Genomic DNA, 14,672 nt, shown 5'->3' with positions numbered 1-14,672 from the left:
GGATTGAGGATTGGCTAACACGGGTTATGGTTATGAAATGCTTTAATTATGTCATGTTGTAATTGTCCTTCTTGTATTTGAGCTCATCCCTATCTGTGTGTGTTTGGCGATGATCATGTAACTTGTTACATGGGAGCAGATGTTGATGTAGGTGAGCGTGTGGATGCCTAGAGTTGGAGTGGGGACCAACTATGAGAGTTTTTACTAGTTTTCTTCATGAACTATTTTGTAATGAATATTATGAACAATTAATCTTTGTAATAATTGAACGTCGTATGGATTTTATAATTGGTGTGTGGAAATAAAGTTTTAAATTTTCCCACGTTTAGAGAAAAAGAATTATCATAAATGAGATTTTATACTTATATCCCTATTTTAATTATTTAAATTAGTAATATCCGGTCGGGATGTTAGAGGTTGCATTGTACTAACCACATGTTCTACATAAATCTAAACCTCTTCTTTCTTTCGGCATACGCACACAATTGCAGTGCATCATGATCTGCAACCACAAACAATCTCTTCGTCGCGATTTGAGTTGAGTTCTACGTCGTAGAGTGGTGGTCGTCGATTTCTGTTGAAACTTCTGGTGGCCAACAAATTTTACCTTCCAAAGTCAAAATTATCGTAGCTCTAAACATGCGTTTTACTTATTCGAAGTAAAAAATAAAAAACTATAATACAAATTTTCAATTAATAAGACACGTGTCAATGATGTGTCAGTACAGGTGTTAACAGATCTACCATTGATGTGGAATGTCGTTTGCCATGCAAGATGATTTTTAATGTCGTTCACAAATAGAGACGTAAACAAACGTTTTAAAAGCGTATGGATCAAATGGTGATCATGTTTCGAGCAGGAACCATTTTCAAAATCAATTAAAATTACAGGGACTAAAAACATATTTTTCCCTTTAAACAAAACAAAAATTGATGTACATTAGGTTGTAACTTTGAGTTTGATGAAACCATTGTATGCCTTAAAGATCCTTCAATTAGCAGAAAACACACATTAAAATGTTTAAATTATAAACACATGTTTATACAAATAGTTCAAACTTAGAATATATGAGCATCAAAGCTTATAAAGGGACTATTGAGATTAGATCATACAAATGGACAACATATATAGGTCTAAGATCTCAACATTGAGATATCAAATTTATCTCAACATTGAGATACCAAATTTATTTAACTTGTGACCATGAAAGACTCGTTAACTTTTATGATCCTAAAAAACAAAATCCATTATTTGTTTATAGAATTATCACTTCTTAATACATAATCAACATGACAATTAAATAAATTTTGTTTCTTCTCATCTCCTTTCATAAACTCCTACCACCGTGATCAACATAGTGCACAAAAATAGACATACCTAATGGACAACTGAAAATCCTTCATGATGAACAAGTCCTTTTACTAGTATATCCGGTGCATCATCACAATCCATATCATAAACACAATCTCTCCAAAGTATATATGCTTTTTTTTTTAATTTACATTTTCCATCATTATATTTAAAATTAATTTATTTGTATAATTTAAATTTTATAAATACATATTTTGTTTTCTATTTTATATTAAACAAACCGTTAGACCTAAACGTCAAAGGCGATTTAAAATATATCTCAAACTTCACCTATGTGGCTCATTGAAATAGTTTGAATTATTAATTTTTACAAATATTGTTATGTCCAAAATAACAAAAAAATAATTAATAACCTAACAAGGTTATAGATAATTACAATTTTTTAAAAAATAAAAATTGTATAAACAAAAATTCTAAAAAATTATGGACTATAAATAATTACAAATTAAAATCCTAAGAATATTATTTAGTAAAATATAGCATAAAGGAAAATTAAAAGTATTCCGAGAATTTTACATTGTTGTATACATATGACTTTATTTTGACAAATATGACTTTTCAAAGATAAGGAGAGCTCATTTTGTTGACTCATGTAAATAAATGTTTTTCTATATACAGATGGTCAAACTTACTTGAATATATATATATATATATATATATATATATATATATATATATATATATATATATATATATATTTAAAATTACATTTTGTTTGATTTTCAATTAAAAATATTTATTTAAACTTTGTAAAGATATATACTTCTATTTATTGTTAAAAAGAGTAAACAAACATTGTTTTCCAAAATATAAGATTAAAAATTAATACAAAGTTCTTATGTAGGAAGAAAGATTGTTCAAGGTTACAATTCTAAATACCACCAAATTATAAAAAAAAAAAACAAATACAGATTAAGATCTTGTTAATTAACGCTTTTAGAATATTAATTGGTTAAATAATTAAAAGCATTTTCTTTTAAATAGACGAGACTATAGTAAGAAATTAGAAGAATACATTTGCCGTGTCAAAATAAAATATATAATGCTTTATTTTCTTCTTTTAAAAGATTTTTTTAGTATTTGTATGTTCATAAGGGTTATAAGTTAAAAAATCAAAAACGAAAAGTTCTTTATATTACCAGGAGAGATATGTTTCCTCATTTTTTTAATGCATTAACTTATGATTATCTTAATTTTTCAAGCCATTATTAATACATTGGTCTAATTAAAACAGATTTAAATCTACATAATTTACTCTTTTTATAACATCATTAAAAAATATATATATGTTGTAATTACAACATCACCAACTTACTTAATATTTAAAGTACCAAGGATGGACCAATGAAGTCAACACCTACCAAAAGAAAAGTGATACTTAGATAGCAGCCTCCTGCACGAGCCTTCTTATCCCACCAACTCATCAATTATATTAAATATAGCAACACAATAATTATTATAAGGCATTTATATGGCACAAGCCTTTTAATTTTTTTGAATTTTTATTTCAATACAATAATAAAATTCACTGTTAATTTTTTTAAAATATTTTTTTATAATTAAAGTTTTAAGTTTTATATTATATTAACATATTTTAATCAAAGAGTTGCATCAACCTAAATTGAAAACTTATATTCCAACATTGAAGATGAAGGATCATATTATGTCTATATAAACATGACAAAATAAAACAAAGTACAAAACAACTAAACACTAGTGAGAATGGGTTCTAACTCGAAAGAGAGTGAAATTCCTATGGAAGTAGAGAAGGTGGATGATGATGCATACCGTTCTGCTGTGTTGCTGTGTTTCAGCAGAGTCCTCCCTGCAATTCTAAACGCTGCTATAGACATGAATTTGTTTGATGTGATAGCAAAGGCAAAAAGTTGTTCTGATGACTCAAGTTTTTCTGCTTCTGAGATTGCTTCTTTGCTTCCAAATCAGCACCCACAATTGGCTAATAGGCTTGAAAGAATGTTGCCACTCTTGGTCAGTTACTCTCTTTTACGTTGCTCCATTCGCACCGATGAAGATGGTAAGAGAGAAAGAGTTTATGCTCTCACACCAGTTGGACAATACTTTGCTTATGATGATCAAGGAATCTCTTTGGCTCCACTTTCAACCTTACTTCATCGTGGATTTCACGACCTTTGGTAATCAATACTTTAATTTTACCTCGATTTTCTCTGTTTAATTTCACCTGTTTCAAAGTTGTTTGCGCTCTTAATAGGAAGGATGCAAAAGGTGCATTTCTGGACCCTAATTGCAGTAACCATTTTGAAAGTGTGTTTGGAATGCTGTCATATCAATATATGGAGAAGGATGCAGAGTTGAATCAAATGTTTTACAAAGCAATGGCTCATGCTGGTCCAATAGAAGTGAAAAGAGTACTCAAAGTATATAAAGGATTTGAAGGGTTGTCAACACTGGTTGATGTAGGAGGTGGAGTAGGAGAGACCCTGAAACTCATTCTCTCTGCATACCCTTCGATTAAAGGGATTAACTTTGATTTGCCTCAGATGATTCAAGATGCACCTCCTCATCCAGGTACATTTATACTAATTTCTCTTTCTCTATATATAAGGAGGTTACAAATATTTTAAAACTTTGTGAAAATTTTCAATCAGCAAATTAACACTCATTTTGCATGAAGGTGTGGAGCATGTGGGAGGAGATATGTTTGAAAGTGTTCCAAATGGGGATGCCATTTTGGTAAAGGTTGGTGCATTACATAGAGTTTAATTTTCTACTTTTAAAAAGTTCAATACACAGTATAAAATTTCTAATTACATTTTTTTTCTTTGGTTTTTGTTATTTCAGTCTATATGTCACAACTGGGCAGATGAAGATTGTATAAAATTTTTAAGAAACTGTCACAAAGCTTTGCCACCACATGGGAAAGTGATTGTTTTGGATTATATAATTCCAGAGGTTCCCAATTCAAGTGATGCATCTAAACATAGTACTATTGTGGACAATCACATGCTTTTAGCACATGGAGGGAGGGAAAGAACTGAGACTGAATTTGAGAGCTTGTGCAAGAGTTCTGGTTTTTCCAAGTTTCATGTTGCATGTAGTGACATATCAGCTACTGTGGGAGTGATGGAGTTCTATAAGTAGAGTTTTTCGGTAATTCTTTTTATGCAGAATAGAGTTTTGGAGCAGAAATTAGTATATGCAAGCAATCTTAAATAAGAATGTTCTGGAAAAGTTATTGCAGCATTTTAATAAAGTGACATGTAATATTTGAGTGTTAAATATTGATCAGAACTACATCTATATGTTATACATGTTGTTGATAAAGAAAATATAGCACAAAAAGATACATGTGACTAAACAATACTTACCTTTCTTTTAACTCTGAAAATTTACTAATTTTAAGCAGTCCTATAAATTTTACTTCAATATATTGTGTGACTATTTTACTCATTTTTAAATAAGTTGTGCTTTTTCCATTATAATTTGAATTAAAAGATAATCATTATTTATCTTTAAGAAATAAGAAATTAAAATACATGATAAAGTAAAGGAAAAAAAAGTTTAGAATTGAGAAATTAAGACACATGATTTATCTTATATGATTATTGTACTCTATGACAAGTTGGTCAGTCAACTCCCCATTGGCTGTAATAGGATAACAACCGCTATGGTCTGTTAATCAATGTAACGTCTAAGTCGGCGGCCGACCAGTAAAATGAGCAAATCATTTTTGTAGCAAGATTAGTGGAAAGAACACTTTCTTACCAAAAAAGAGGACATGAGAGTCAATCGAGTTAGAGTCACTTAACTTTAAGCAGAACAGAAGAAAACATCGAACTTAACTTTAAGCAGAATAGAAGAAAACAACGAACTGCACAAAAAATGAGCGCTACAAGGGAATATAATGACTAAACATCTACCACCTTTGCAACAGTAGAAATGCATTCAATGACTTGCATGTATCCAAAGTTGCGTAAATTTATTGATTGTAAACATCAACAACCTTTGAAGTAGTAGAAATCCATCCGTTGACTTACAAGCATCCAAAGTTGAATAAACTTATTTATGTTTCAGAAAGAGTTTAGGAAATTCAACACAACACAATTCAACCTCTCGTACCATTTGCTAGTTTCGGAGCAATTTCACATTGTAATTTTTGTTAATTTTGCAATAACTGTAAATTGTTCAAAAATTAATCTAGTTCTGCTTTCGAACCAAGGAACACAAATCAATTGTGATGTACCGAAATCTACAAAATAAAACGTGTAGAAGAATCAGAAAAGGCTGTAACAAGATGCATGCTACTTTATTTGCAACTTGAACATAATGATAAAACTGAAATGAGTAAGCTACATATCATTTGAATGAGGTTAACAAATGGATGAGCACAAATAAAACCTACTTGAAGGTCACTTAATCTCCAGATTTTCTGTATTCAGGCTTTAGTTCATACGTGCCTTGATTAGTTCCTTTGTTGTTGTAGACACAAAGGTCTTTTAGTATATCTTTCAAAAATTGCTGTAAAAATGTGAAGATCCAGCACATTAGTTAAAACAGGCTCTACTAAATTAATAACCACAAACAAATAAATGTCAATTTGAAAGTATATTGTTTCATAATGGTGTGTGGGCTTGTAGAGACTTACCTACTAAGCAGTAAAAGTACAACATACATCATTATCTTCATCATTTCTCATAAAAATAACATAAATGATACAGACATGAAATCTTAATCTCTCAAAAATTCTCTGAAAATGAGGTATACAACTTGGATTAACTTATCAACCTATCTTGAATAGATTAGTTCAATTGCATAAATTATTATATCGGACAGGTACGAGCATTCACTACATATGCATATTCATTATAAGCAACAAACTTTTGTGGTTGTAGTTCATTTTGCATAGATATTTGAGATTTAAGTTTGTTAAAGTGCAAGTATTCAAGAAATCTAAATTTTAAGAGTAAAACTACTCAAAGCACATACTTCAGGTTGGTCGGTTTCTTGTATGAGGTTTCGTAAACTCCAATTAGATTGTCGTTCAAATAGCTTAAACACAATCTCTTCCATCTCCCCACGATCTCTTCTTGTTCTCTTTGTATCGGTTGCTTTAGCAGGAGTTTTCTTCTTTTCCTAATCCAACACAAACATCTGTTACAACTGAAGTATAAATTAATTAAAAATATTGAACTGCATAACAAGCCTGTAGAAATAGTCCTCAATACCACCTCTTCAACACCCTATATCTCATTTATCTCATAATCAACTGAAAAAGAGGGGAGAAGGGTCAGGGGGAAGGCTAGATGTGATTTGATCAGGAAGTTATAAACTGATGAAGAGCTAACATTTTGCCAAAATAAGGGGATTCTCTTAACATGAATTCATTAAGGACTACGATTGGTAACAAGAAGGATAATAAGCCATTACAGGGGGGCCAGAAGTTGAAAAACTGATCATCCCTGGCATTGGCCTCATGTGTGCCCCACTATCATTGTCAATAACCTGAAAATAGAATGCAGAAGTCAAAGATAATGTAACTGTTTGCCTAACTCATGATAAGGAGAACTAGAGCCAGTAGAAAACCTGAATTTGTCTACTTTTGACCATATACTTGTTTGTCCTTTCCCGGCAGAGTTTCCCATAGAGTTCAAGGTTTTGATTATGGGGCTTCATGTCAAACCTATTTAGTATTTTTCCCTCCACGGAGATCTTTCCTACAAAACAACAGAAATTTCAACAGTTGGATTTACATTTTGCTAAGTTAACTTTGATAGAGGATATTAATGATGCTTTAGATATCCAACCAAATCCTGTCTAGAGAAAAAAAACTTTAGGGAAAAGAAAAAGAAACAAAGTAGAAGAGCAGAGAATAAAATATCATGTAATGTTGTAGTTGTAGACTAAGATATAGAAGGCCAACATATTAACTAAATAAACTTGTCAGTCTCTCTAGCATATCCAACAAAGAAACACTCTAGAATAACCACTTGTTAAGCATTAGCAAGGAGACCTCTCAACCTCGTAATAAGAGACAATTGAAGAAAAACATTCTTGGAATTTTTACAACCAAAAACATAGATAATAGTATAAACCTAATACTCTTTATAGGGAATTTCATTCCAATAATATCCGGCAACTAAATATTTTAAATGATTGTTAGTTGTTAAAAACAACACCTGAGAAACACAAATCACAAACATTAAGATAACATGTTTCTACATATATGCCTTACAACGATTACTGTACTGATCAAGGTCGGTTAGTCCCTAGCCTTAGTAAAACCTTTAGGCCAGGTACTTACCAGCCCCCATCGGAATAGGTGGGCATCTAAGAACATGCCCATATAGATAAGTGGGTTCCTGTTCCAGGTCCATGGCTAGATAAGATTCCACATAATGTGCCAGGTAAAGTTCCTAAAAATTATTACAAATACCACGTGGCTTTAGGTAATTAGGTATGTTTTTCATTAATCACTAAATCTTAGCTTTGACCGCTTGCTAGAGCATCTTGTTGACTTGAGTGTTGGAGGGTCTTCTGCAGGCACAACCTCATCCGATTAAGGAAGAATGAGTATTTGAAAGAGGACGAGTACACCTTGGCATAGGACACATAGAGTACTTTGAAGTCTTTGCAAGGTATTATTTCAATTCCGTAAGAACATTTACTCTAATGAAGTGTAATTGTCCAAATAAAAGATTTGCTATAACAGATTAGCTTTTTTGGAAGGTCAAATTTCTAACTAATTTAGAAAAGAATGCACATGCATCATAAACTCCTCTGATTATTTCAAAACGTATGATTTCATAGCTTATACACATGAGGTCCACTTGTTTCAACCTAAGGTGTTTAAAATAATGAACGACCTCATTTTTTTCTTTTATGAAGGAACACCCTCATTTCAATTATAAGCAATAATAAGCACCATGATACAGGTGATCATTTAAAGACATAGGAGTATGGACAAGGACATAAAATTACCAGGTGATAATATTAAAGTAATATACATCTCATAAGTGAAAACAATCATAGCTACTTCACGTCAAACCGAGATATAAATAATAGTGAGCTTAACTATCCACCAAAGTAACTTTCAATGTAAATGGTCACCGAAAGATGAAAATTATTTACCTTGCGGTGTGTCTGAAAACACAGACATGGGAATGAAGTCTTTAAACATATCCATAACATAACATTTAGGTATATGTCCAACTTCAGCTCCAGCCAACTCCATTGTGAACTGAGTATTTTAACTAAACAATCAATTTAAAAGGACAAAAATAACAGGGAAAAGTGTTACTAATGGCTATAGTAAAAGTACCTATTTTCATATGATACAAAATAAATGTATAATATACATATCATTTTCCTAAACAAAAAGATATAGGAAAAAACTTGGAAGAAGTTTCGTGTAAGCTTTTGGTGTTATTCTCCAAGCAGAAAAAGCTTTTAACCTTAGTAATTTTGTTGATTTTTAATACATATATTTATTATGCAAATTAGCAAAGTTAAATTAAACTTCAATTCTAATAGAAACCAAAGTTTAATAAATCAATCTGTAACAAAGACTTTGGCTGCAATGACAAGATTTTTCAGTGTCCGAAACCGCAATGCGACTGAAAGTGTGGCTGTATTTGCCAAATTTCTCATAGATTAAACTTTTGAACGCACTATTCTTCTATCACATTTATTGCTTCACCTTAGTAACTCCAATTGATTTTTAATACATATATTTATTACAGAAACTACCAAGATTAAATAAAACTTCAATTCTGATTGAAAAGCAAGGTTCTCAAAATCCGCTTGCTACTATGATTTTGGTTGCACATGAATGTTGTATTAGTGTCTGAGGCAGTAATGCAACCGAAATGTGGTTGCATCAGCAACATTTGTATGTGATTTCAAAAATAGATGAAACGACAACGGCAATTTAAAACCAAATACTAGAAACCTATCCATAAATTTTATTTCAAAAATCATTTACAACGAAAACAATGGCGGTAGATTACAAAAAGTAATGCATTATTTTCTACCTCGACGCACTTTTGTTAATCAAAACAACTGAAAAGGAATATAATACCCTATTGATCCTACCAGAACAGAGTCCTTGATTTTTAGGTCTAACCATTTGCACTCACACAATGTGGATTACGGCATGACATCCACACATTCATTATTTGTATATAGAGGAAAGGAGAAGAACCTTAGTAGGAGAATCGTCATCGTTGGAGTTTAGAGGGTCGATAGAGACAACGACCTTGGCAACGGGGCGAGAGGGGTCGGAGGGAGGGGCGCGGAGGCAGCGAGAGACGAGGGGAGGACATTTCATCAGCCACACCGCTTTCTCCGCTTTCGACGTGTCCACATACGCATTATTCATTTGTTTCGTGCCACCACCACCACCTTGGTCTTCCATTCTCAATAGAAAGAAGAAGAAGGACAATAAGAGAACGAGTTAGCAGGTGACTTTTGATTTTTAAAGCAGAATGAAACCGTTTTGTTTGTTTTGTTCACAGCCTGCTCTTGGTATTATCATTTTATATTATTTTTTATTTTATTTTCTAAGAACTATAGTTAGCTATTCAACCGTTGTTATGGTCAAAATATCATTTCGAAGTTTAATGTTAAATGGTTTTAATAAATAATGATCTAATAATATATATATATATATATATATATATATATATTATAATTTCAAAAATATTAAAAAAATATAATTGTAATTAGTTTTTAATCTATAAAATAAATACACCTTTTCTAATAATTATAAGATTAATTCTTAAAGATTTAATATGTTTTATTGTGTCCATCCCATGAATAAAATGGAATTGTTAATATTAATATGACATTAAAAGTCATATTAAATTTGTTTTAAAAAATATAAAATTATATTAAATAAAAAATAAATGAATATATAATGATTATTATAATAAATATAAATATTAAAAATATTATTGTAACTATTGATTATTAAATTCGTGTTTTCTTTTATTGTAAACTAGTCTGAAATTCATATCACGTTTTTTTTTCTGTTTTTCTTAGAAAAATAATATATTTGATATTATATTTATTATTTATAGAAAAATTTGTAATTATTTTCTAAGTAACAATTTTCAAAAAGAAAAATTAGTAAGAAATATACAATTTTTTTAGTAATAACGTATACTTACCATTTTTTATGTATTTAAATATGATATAAATTAACTCATAAAAATATGATATTATATTTTTATAAATTTAGTAATAATATGATTAATAATATTTTTAATTTATGGCCATTGTAATAGAAATATTTAAATAAAATAAAAATAAAGATTATTAGTTTCGATTAAATAAATATTTAAAATTATAAATATTTTAAAAATCCTTTACATGTTTAAAATATTTATTTTGTCAGTAGTGTATTAAAATATTGTTGATATTATAATTATTGTAAATTTTTAACAAATATAAATTTATAGAAAATTATGTAAAAGAATACAAATTTGTTGTGAAATAAAATTAAATAATAAATAATTTTTCAGTAATATTCACATGAAAATCTTGCTAAAAAATAAAATGAAAATTAGTAGAAAATTTAGTAGTTTCATGTCAAATTTTAAGATATATTTAACACGTTTTTACTGATCTAAATTCGTAAAAACATTTGTAACAAATATGAAATTTTCTAGAAATTTAAATCAACAAGAAAAAATCTTATAATAAGTAAATTACAACAATTTTTTCTAAGAGATTTATGTTTAAAAAAGAAACAAATTTAAAGGTACTTCATAAATTTATAGTAGTGAGTAACACATTTTATATATAGAGATACATCAACAATAAAATAAACAAATCCAATTAATTGAAATAGGATTTCAGAGTAAATAAAAAAAAATGTGTGTCTAAATATAATAATAATAATAATAATAGAATAACTGCATATATGAATAGATATATATTTTTGGTGTCTTATTTTGTTTTTATAATTTTATCTGCTTAATTATTATTATTTTTTAATTTAAATATTATTCATAATAAAAAATTATTTTTTTAGTTATACTATTTTAATAATTTTAGTAAATATTTTTTTATGTGATTACTCAAATGTAATAATAAATCAACAACAACAAAAATTAAAAGTGCAAGTAATTAGAACATAACAAATAAAAATAAAATATGTGTCTAATTGTAATAATATAATAATAATAATAATAATAATAATAATAATAATAATAAGATTAATACAACAATCACATATGTAAAAGAGATACATGGTGTCCTATTTTATTTTTACAATTACCTCTCTTAATTATTATTTTTTAAATTATAATGATTATTCATAATAATAAAAAATTTAATTTTATTATTTTACTAATTTTAGTAACTACTTCTTGAATTCAAGTAAAGATAAATCAACAACAAAGCAAATAAAAATGCAAGTAATTATAATATAATCTTAGGGTAGATAAAGATAAAATGTATATCTAAATACTACAATTCAAATAATAATAACACTAAGATTGATATTAATATAATAATAATAATAATAATAATAATACTAATATTATTTTAAATAAAATAATAATAATAATAAATATGATTATATTAATACTAATACTAATACTAATTATTATTTTTTAAATTTAAATGATTATTCATAATAAAAAATTTACATTTTAGTTTTATTATTTTATTAAAGTCGGTAGCTACGTTTTCTATTTCAACTAATTACTTAGATGTAAAGATAAAACAACAACAAAGAAAATAAAAATGCAAGTAATTAAAATATAATCCAGTCAGTAATTACTTTTCTTATTTCAGCTAATTATTCATATGTATCAACAACAAAGAAAATAAAAATACGAGTAATTAAAATATAATCTCGTAGTATATAAATTTAAAATGTGTATCTAATTACTATAATTCAAATAGTAAAAATGTCAGTAATTAAAATATAATTCCGTGTCAAAATTGAAATAATATTAATAACACTAAAATTATTTATGATAAGGATAATAGTACTATTACTAATAATAATAAATAATAATAATGTTATTAATAATAATAATAATAATATTACAACTAATACTTCTAATAATTTGTACAATAATAAATTATATTATTAATAATAATATTAATATTATTTAAAATAAAATGCGGAAAATAATAATACTTATTATTGTTATATTAATACTAGCGTAAGCACAGATATTATCGCGCCTGTGTGTACGCATTTTTTGAATTATATTAATAATTGATAATTGATGATATTGTAATGTTATTAAGTTAATAAACAAAATAAAAGTATATTTATAAAAATTAAAGTGAAATGTATGGAGAAAATATGAGAAAAATAACTATTGATGAATAGTAAGAGAAAAAAGAAGGAGATAAGTAAATAGTTTTATAAAAACTTGTAAAAGTAACCGTTAATTTTTAAAAATTTAATAAATAATTAAATTGTAAAGGGTAAAGTTGGAATTATGAAATGTGGACACAAAAGAGGGGATCTCCTTTATAAAAATTTAATAAATAATTAAATAATAAAGGGTAAAGTTGGAATTATGAAATGTGGACACAAAAGAGGGAATCCCCTTTATAAAGGGTAAAGTTGGAATTATGAAATGTGGACACAACACAAAAGAGGGAATCCCCTTTATATATACTAGCGTAAACACAGGCGCGATGGTGCCTGTGTGTATGTATTTTTTAAATATGCATAATATTATATCAGTATGTGATAATATAGAGATAACCGATTTTATAAAAAGCTTATAAAAATAACAGTCAATTTTAAAAAATTTAGTAAATTATTATATTTAAAGGGTAAAATTGGTATTTTGAAATGTGGACACAAAAAGGGGAATCCCCTTTATATATTTTTATAGATAGTCATAGATTAATTTTAATAATAATAATAATTTTTTTAAATTTAAATGATTATTAATAAATGATTATTAATAATAAAAAATTACTTTTTAAGTTTATTGTTTTACTAATTTTAGTAACTACTTTTTTGAATTTAACTAATTACTCAAATGTAAAGATAAATCAACAACAAAACAAATTAAAATACAAATAATTAAAATATAATCTTGTAGTAAATAAAAGTAAAATATATATGTAAATACTATACTTATAATACTAACAATAGTAATACCACTATAATAATATAATAATTATTATTATTATAAACATAATATATTATCAGTAATGTTAATAATATGAGTAATAATATTAGTAAAAATAATATTTAGAGTAATAATTATAATTATATTAATAATAATATATATAATAATTATTATTATTATTATAATTATAGTTATAATAAAAAAATAATGAATTGTATTATCATATTAATAAAAAAAATATGAAATAATAATTTTTTTAATTTTTTCTTTTCTCTAGTGATGACAACGAACGGGGCGGGGATGGGGTATCAAAATCAACGGATATCAAAATTTTATCTCATTCTCATTCCCATCGGATAATGGGTATATTCTCATATCCATACACATACTCGTTTTCTTACTATTTCAATATTAATTAATTAATTTTTATAAAATAATAAAAAGTTACGGTAAAGACAACATAATATATCAAATATTCAATATTAAGAGGACAATTGCTTCTTCGATATAAAATATTTAGAAAAAAATTATAATTGCATATATTTCAAATTAGAATATAAAATATAATTTTGATGAAAACCAAAACATTTATTAAATTTGCAAAACAAATATTCAAATTAAAATATATTTTAAATGTCTCTTTACTTCAATTTTTTAAATTCTAATGAATCTCTTTTTTATACACTAAAAAAATATATTGCATCACTTGATCAAAAATATCAAAATAGTCAATGGTTGAAAAAATAATGAAAATTGTTTTAACGAAACAAAAAGGTTCTTCAAGTGAAACTAAAATTAATAATAATAGAGTAAAGAAGATAAATTTGCTATGTTACTTAGTAAAGGAAATGTTTATGCTATTAAACAGTTAAATTAAAAGTCTTAAAAATATATATATTGGAGATGTGAATGAATTTAATGACAAACCAAACAATTAAAAGAAATAAAAAATAGAAAGTGTGTAGTAATATATATATATATATATATATATATATATATATATATATATATATATATATATATATATATATATAAGGTTACTTAATTAATTATGAATATTTTCATAATTTAAATGGGGACGAAGATATGGCGAGGACAAGTATTCTGGCGGGTACGAAGGCGGGAATGGGGCAGATATATACATCCCAATACCCATCCTCATACCCAATTGAAAACTCAGTGATTTCTCATACTTATACCCATATCCAATC

The 14,672-nt window shown here is 27.0% G+C and overlaps 2 protein-coding genes across 3 annotated transcripts; one reads left to right on the top strand and one right to left on the bottom strand.

The window, feature by feature from the left end:
• The first annotated feature begins 3,040 nt into the window (after nt 1-3,040).
• Nucleotides 3,041-4,630, top strand: LOC114169082 (isoliquiritigenin 2'-O-methyltransferase-like). Its single transcript, XM_028054106.2, has 4 exons — nt 3,041-3,525; nt 3,603-3,919; nt 4,026-4,090; nt 4,193-4,630. The coding sequence occupies exons 1-4, from the start codon at nt 3,095-3,097 to the stop codon at nt 4,490-4,492; spliced, it is 1,113 nt and encodes a 370-aa protein (XP_027909907.1). The 5' UTR covers nt 3,041-3,094; the 3' UTR covers nt 4,493-4,630.
• Nucleotides 4,631-5,379: 749 nt separating this feature from the next.
• LOC114173078 (uncharacterized) lies at nt 5,380-9,841 on the bottom strand. Of its 2 annotated transcripts, XM_028057298.2 has the most exons (7): nt 9,552-9,841; nt 8,480-8,588; nt 6,935-7,065; nt 6,779-6,853; nt 6,338-6,484; nt 5,754-5,869; nt 5,380-5,600 (listed from the first exon to the last, which is right to left on the bottom strand). In XM_028057298.2, exons 1-6 carry the CDS (start codon nt 9,762-9,764, stop codon nt 5,765-5,767), a joined length of 780 nt encoding a protein of 259 aa, XP_027913099.1. In that variant the 5' UTR covers nt 9,765-9,841; the 3' UTR covers nt 5,380-5,600; nt 5,754-5,764. The 2 variants fall into 2 exon arrangements, with proteins under 2 accessions (XP_027913099.1, XP_027913098.1); XM_028057297.2 differs by lacking the exon at nt 5,380-5,600 and having other exon boundaries at nt 5,634-5,869.
• Nucleotides 9,842-14,672: the final 4,831 nt, after the last annotated feature.

The sequence above is a fragment of the Vigna unguiculata genome, chromosome 2 (assembly GCF_037176805.1).
Source record: "Vigna unguiculata cultivar grain cowpea cultivar isolate G323 ecotype 2 chromosome 2, ASM3717680v1, whole genome shotgun sequence".
In the NCBI taxonomy this organism is placed as follows: domain Eukaryota; kingdom Viridiplantae; phylum Streptophyta; class Magnoliopsida; order Fabales; family Fabaceae; genus Vigna; species Vigna unguiculata.
The sequence above is the reverse complement of the archived record's forward strand: the minus strand, read 5'-3'. Positions and strand labels throughout refer to the sequence as shown.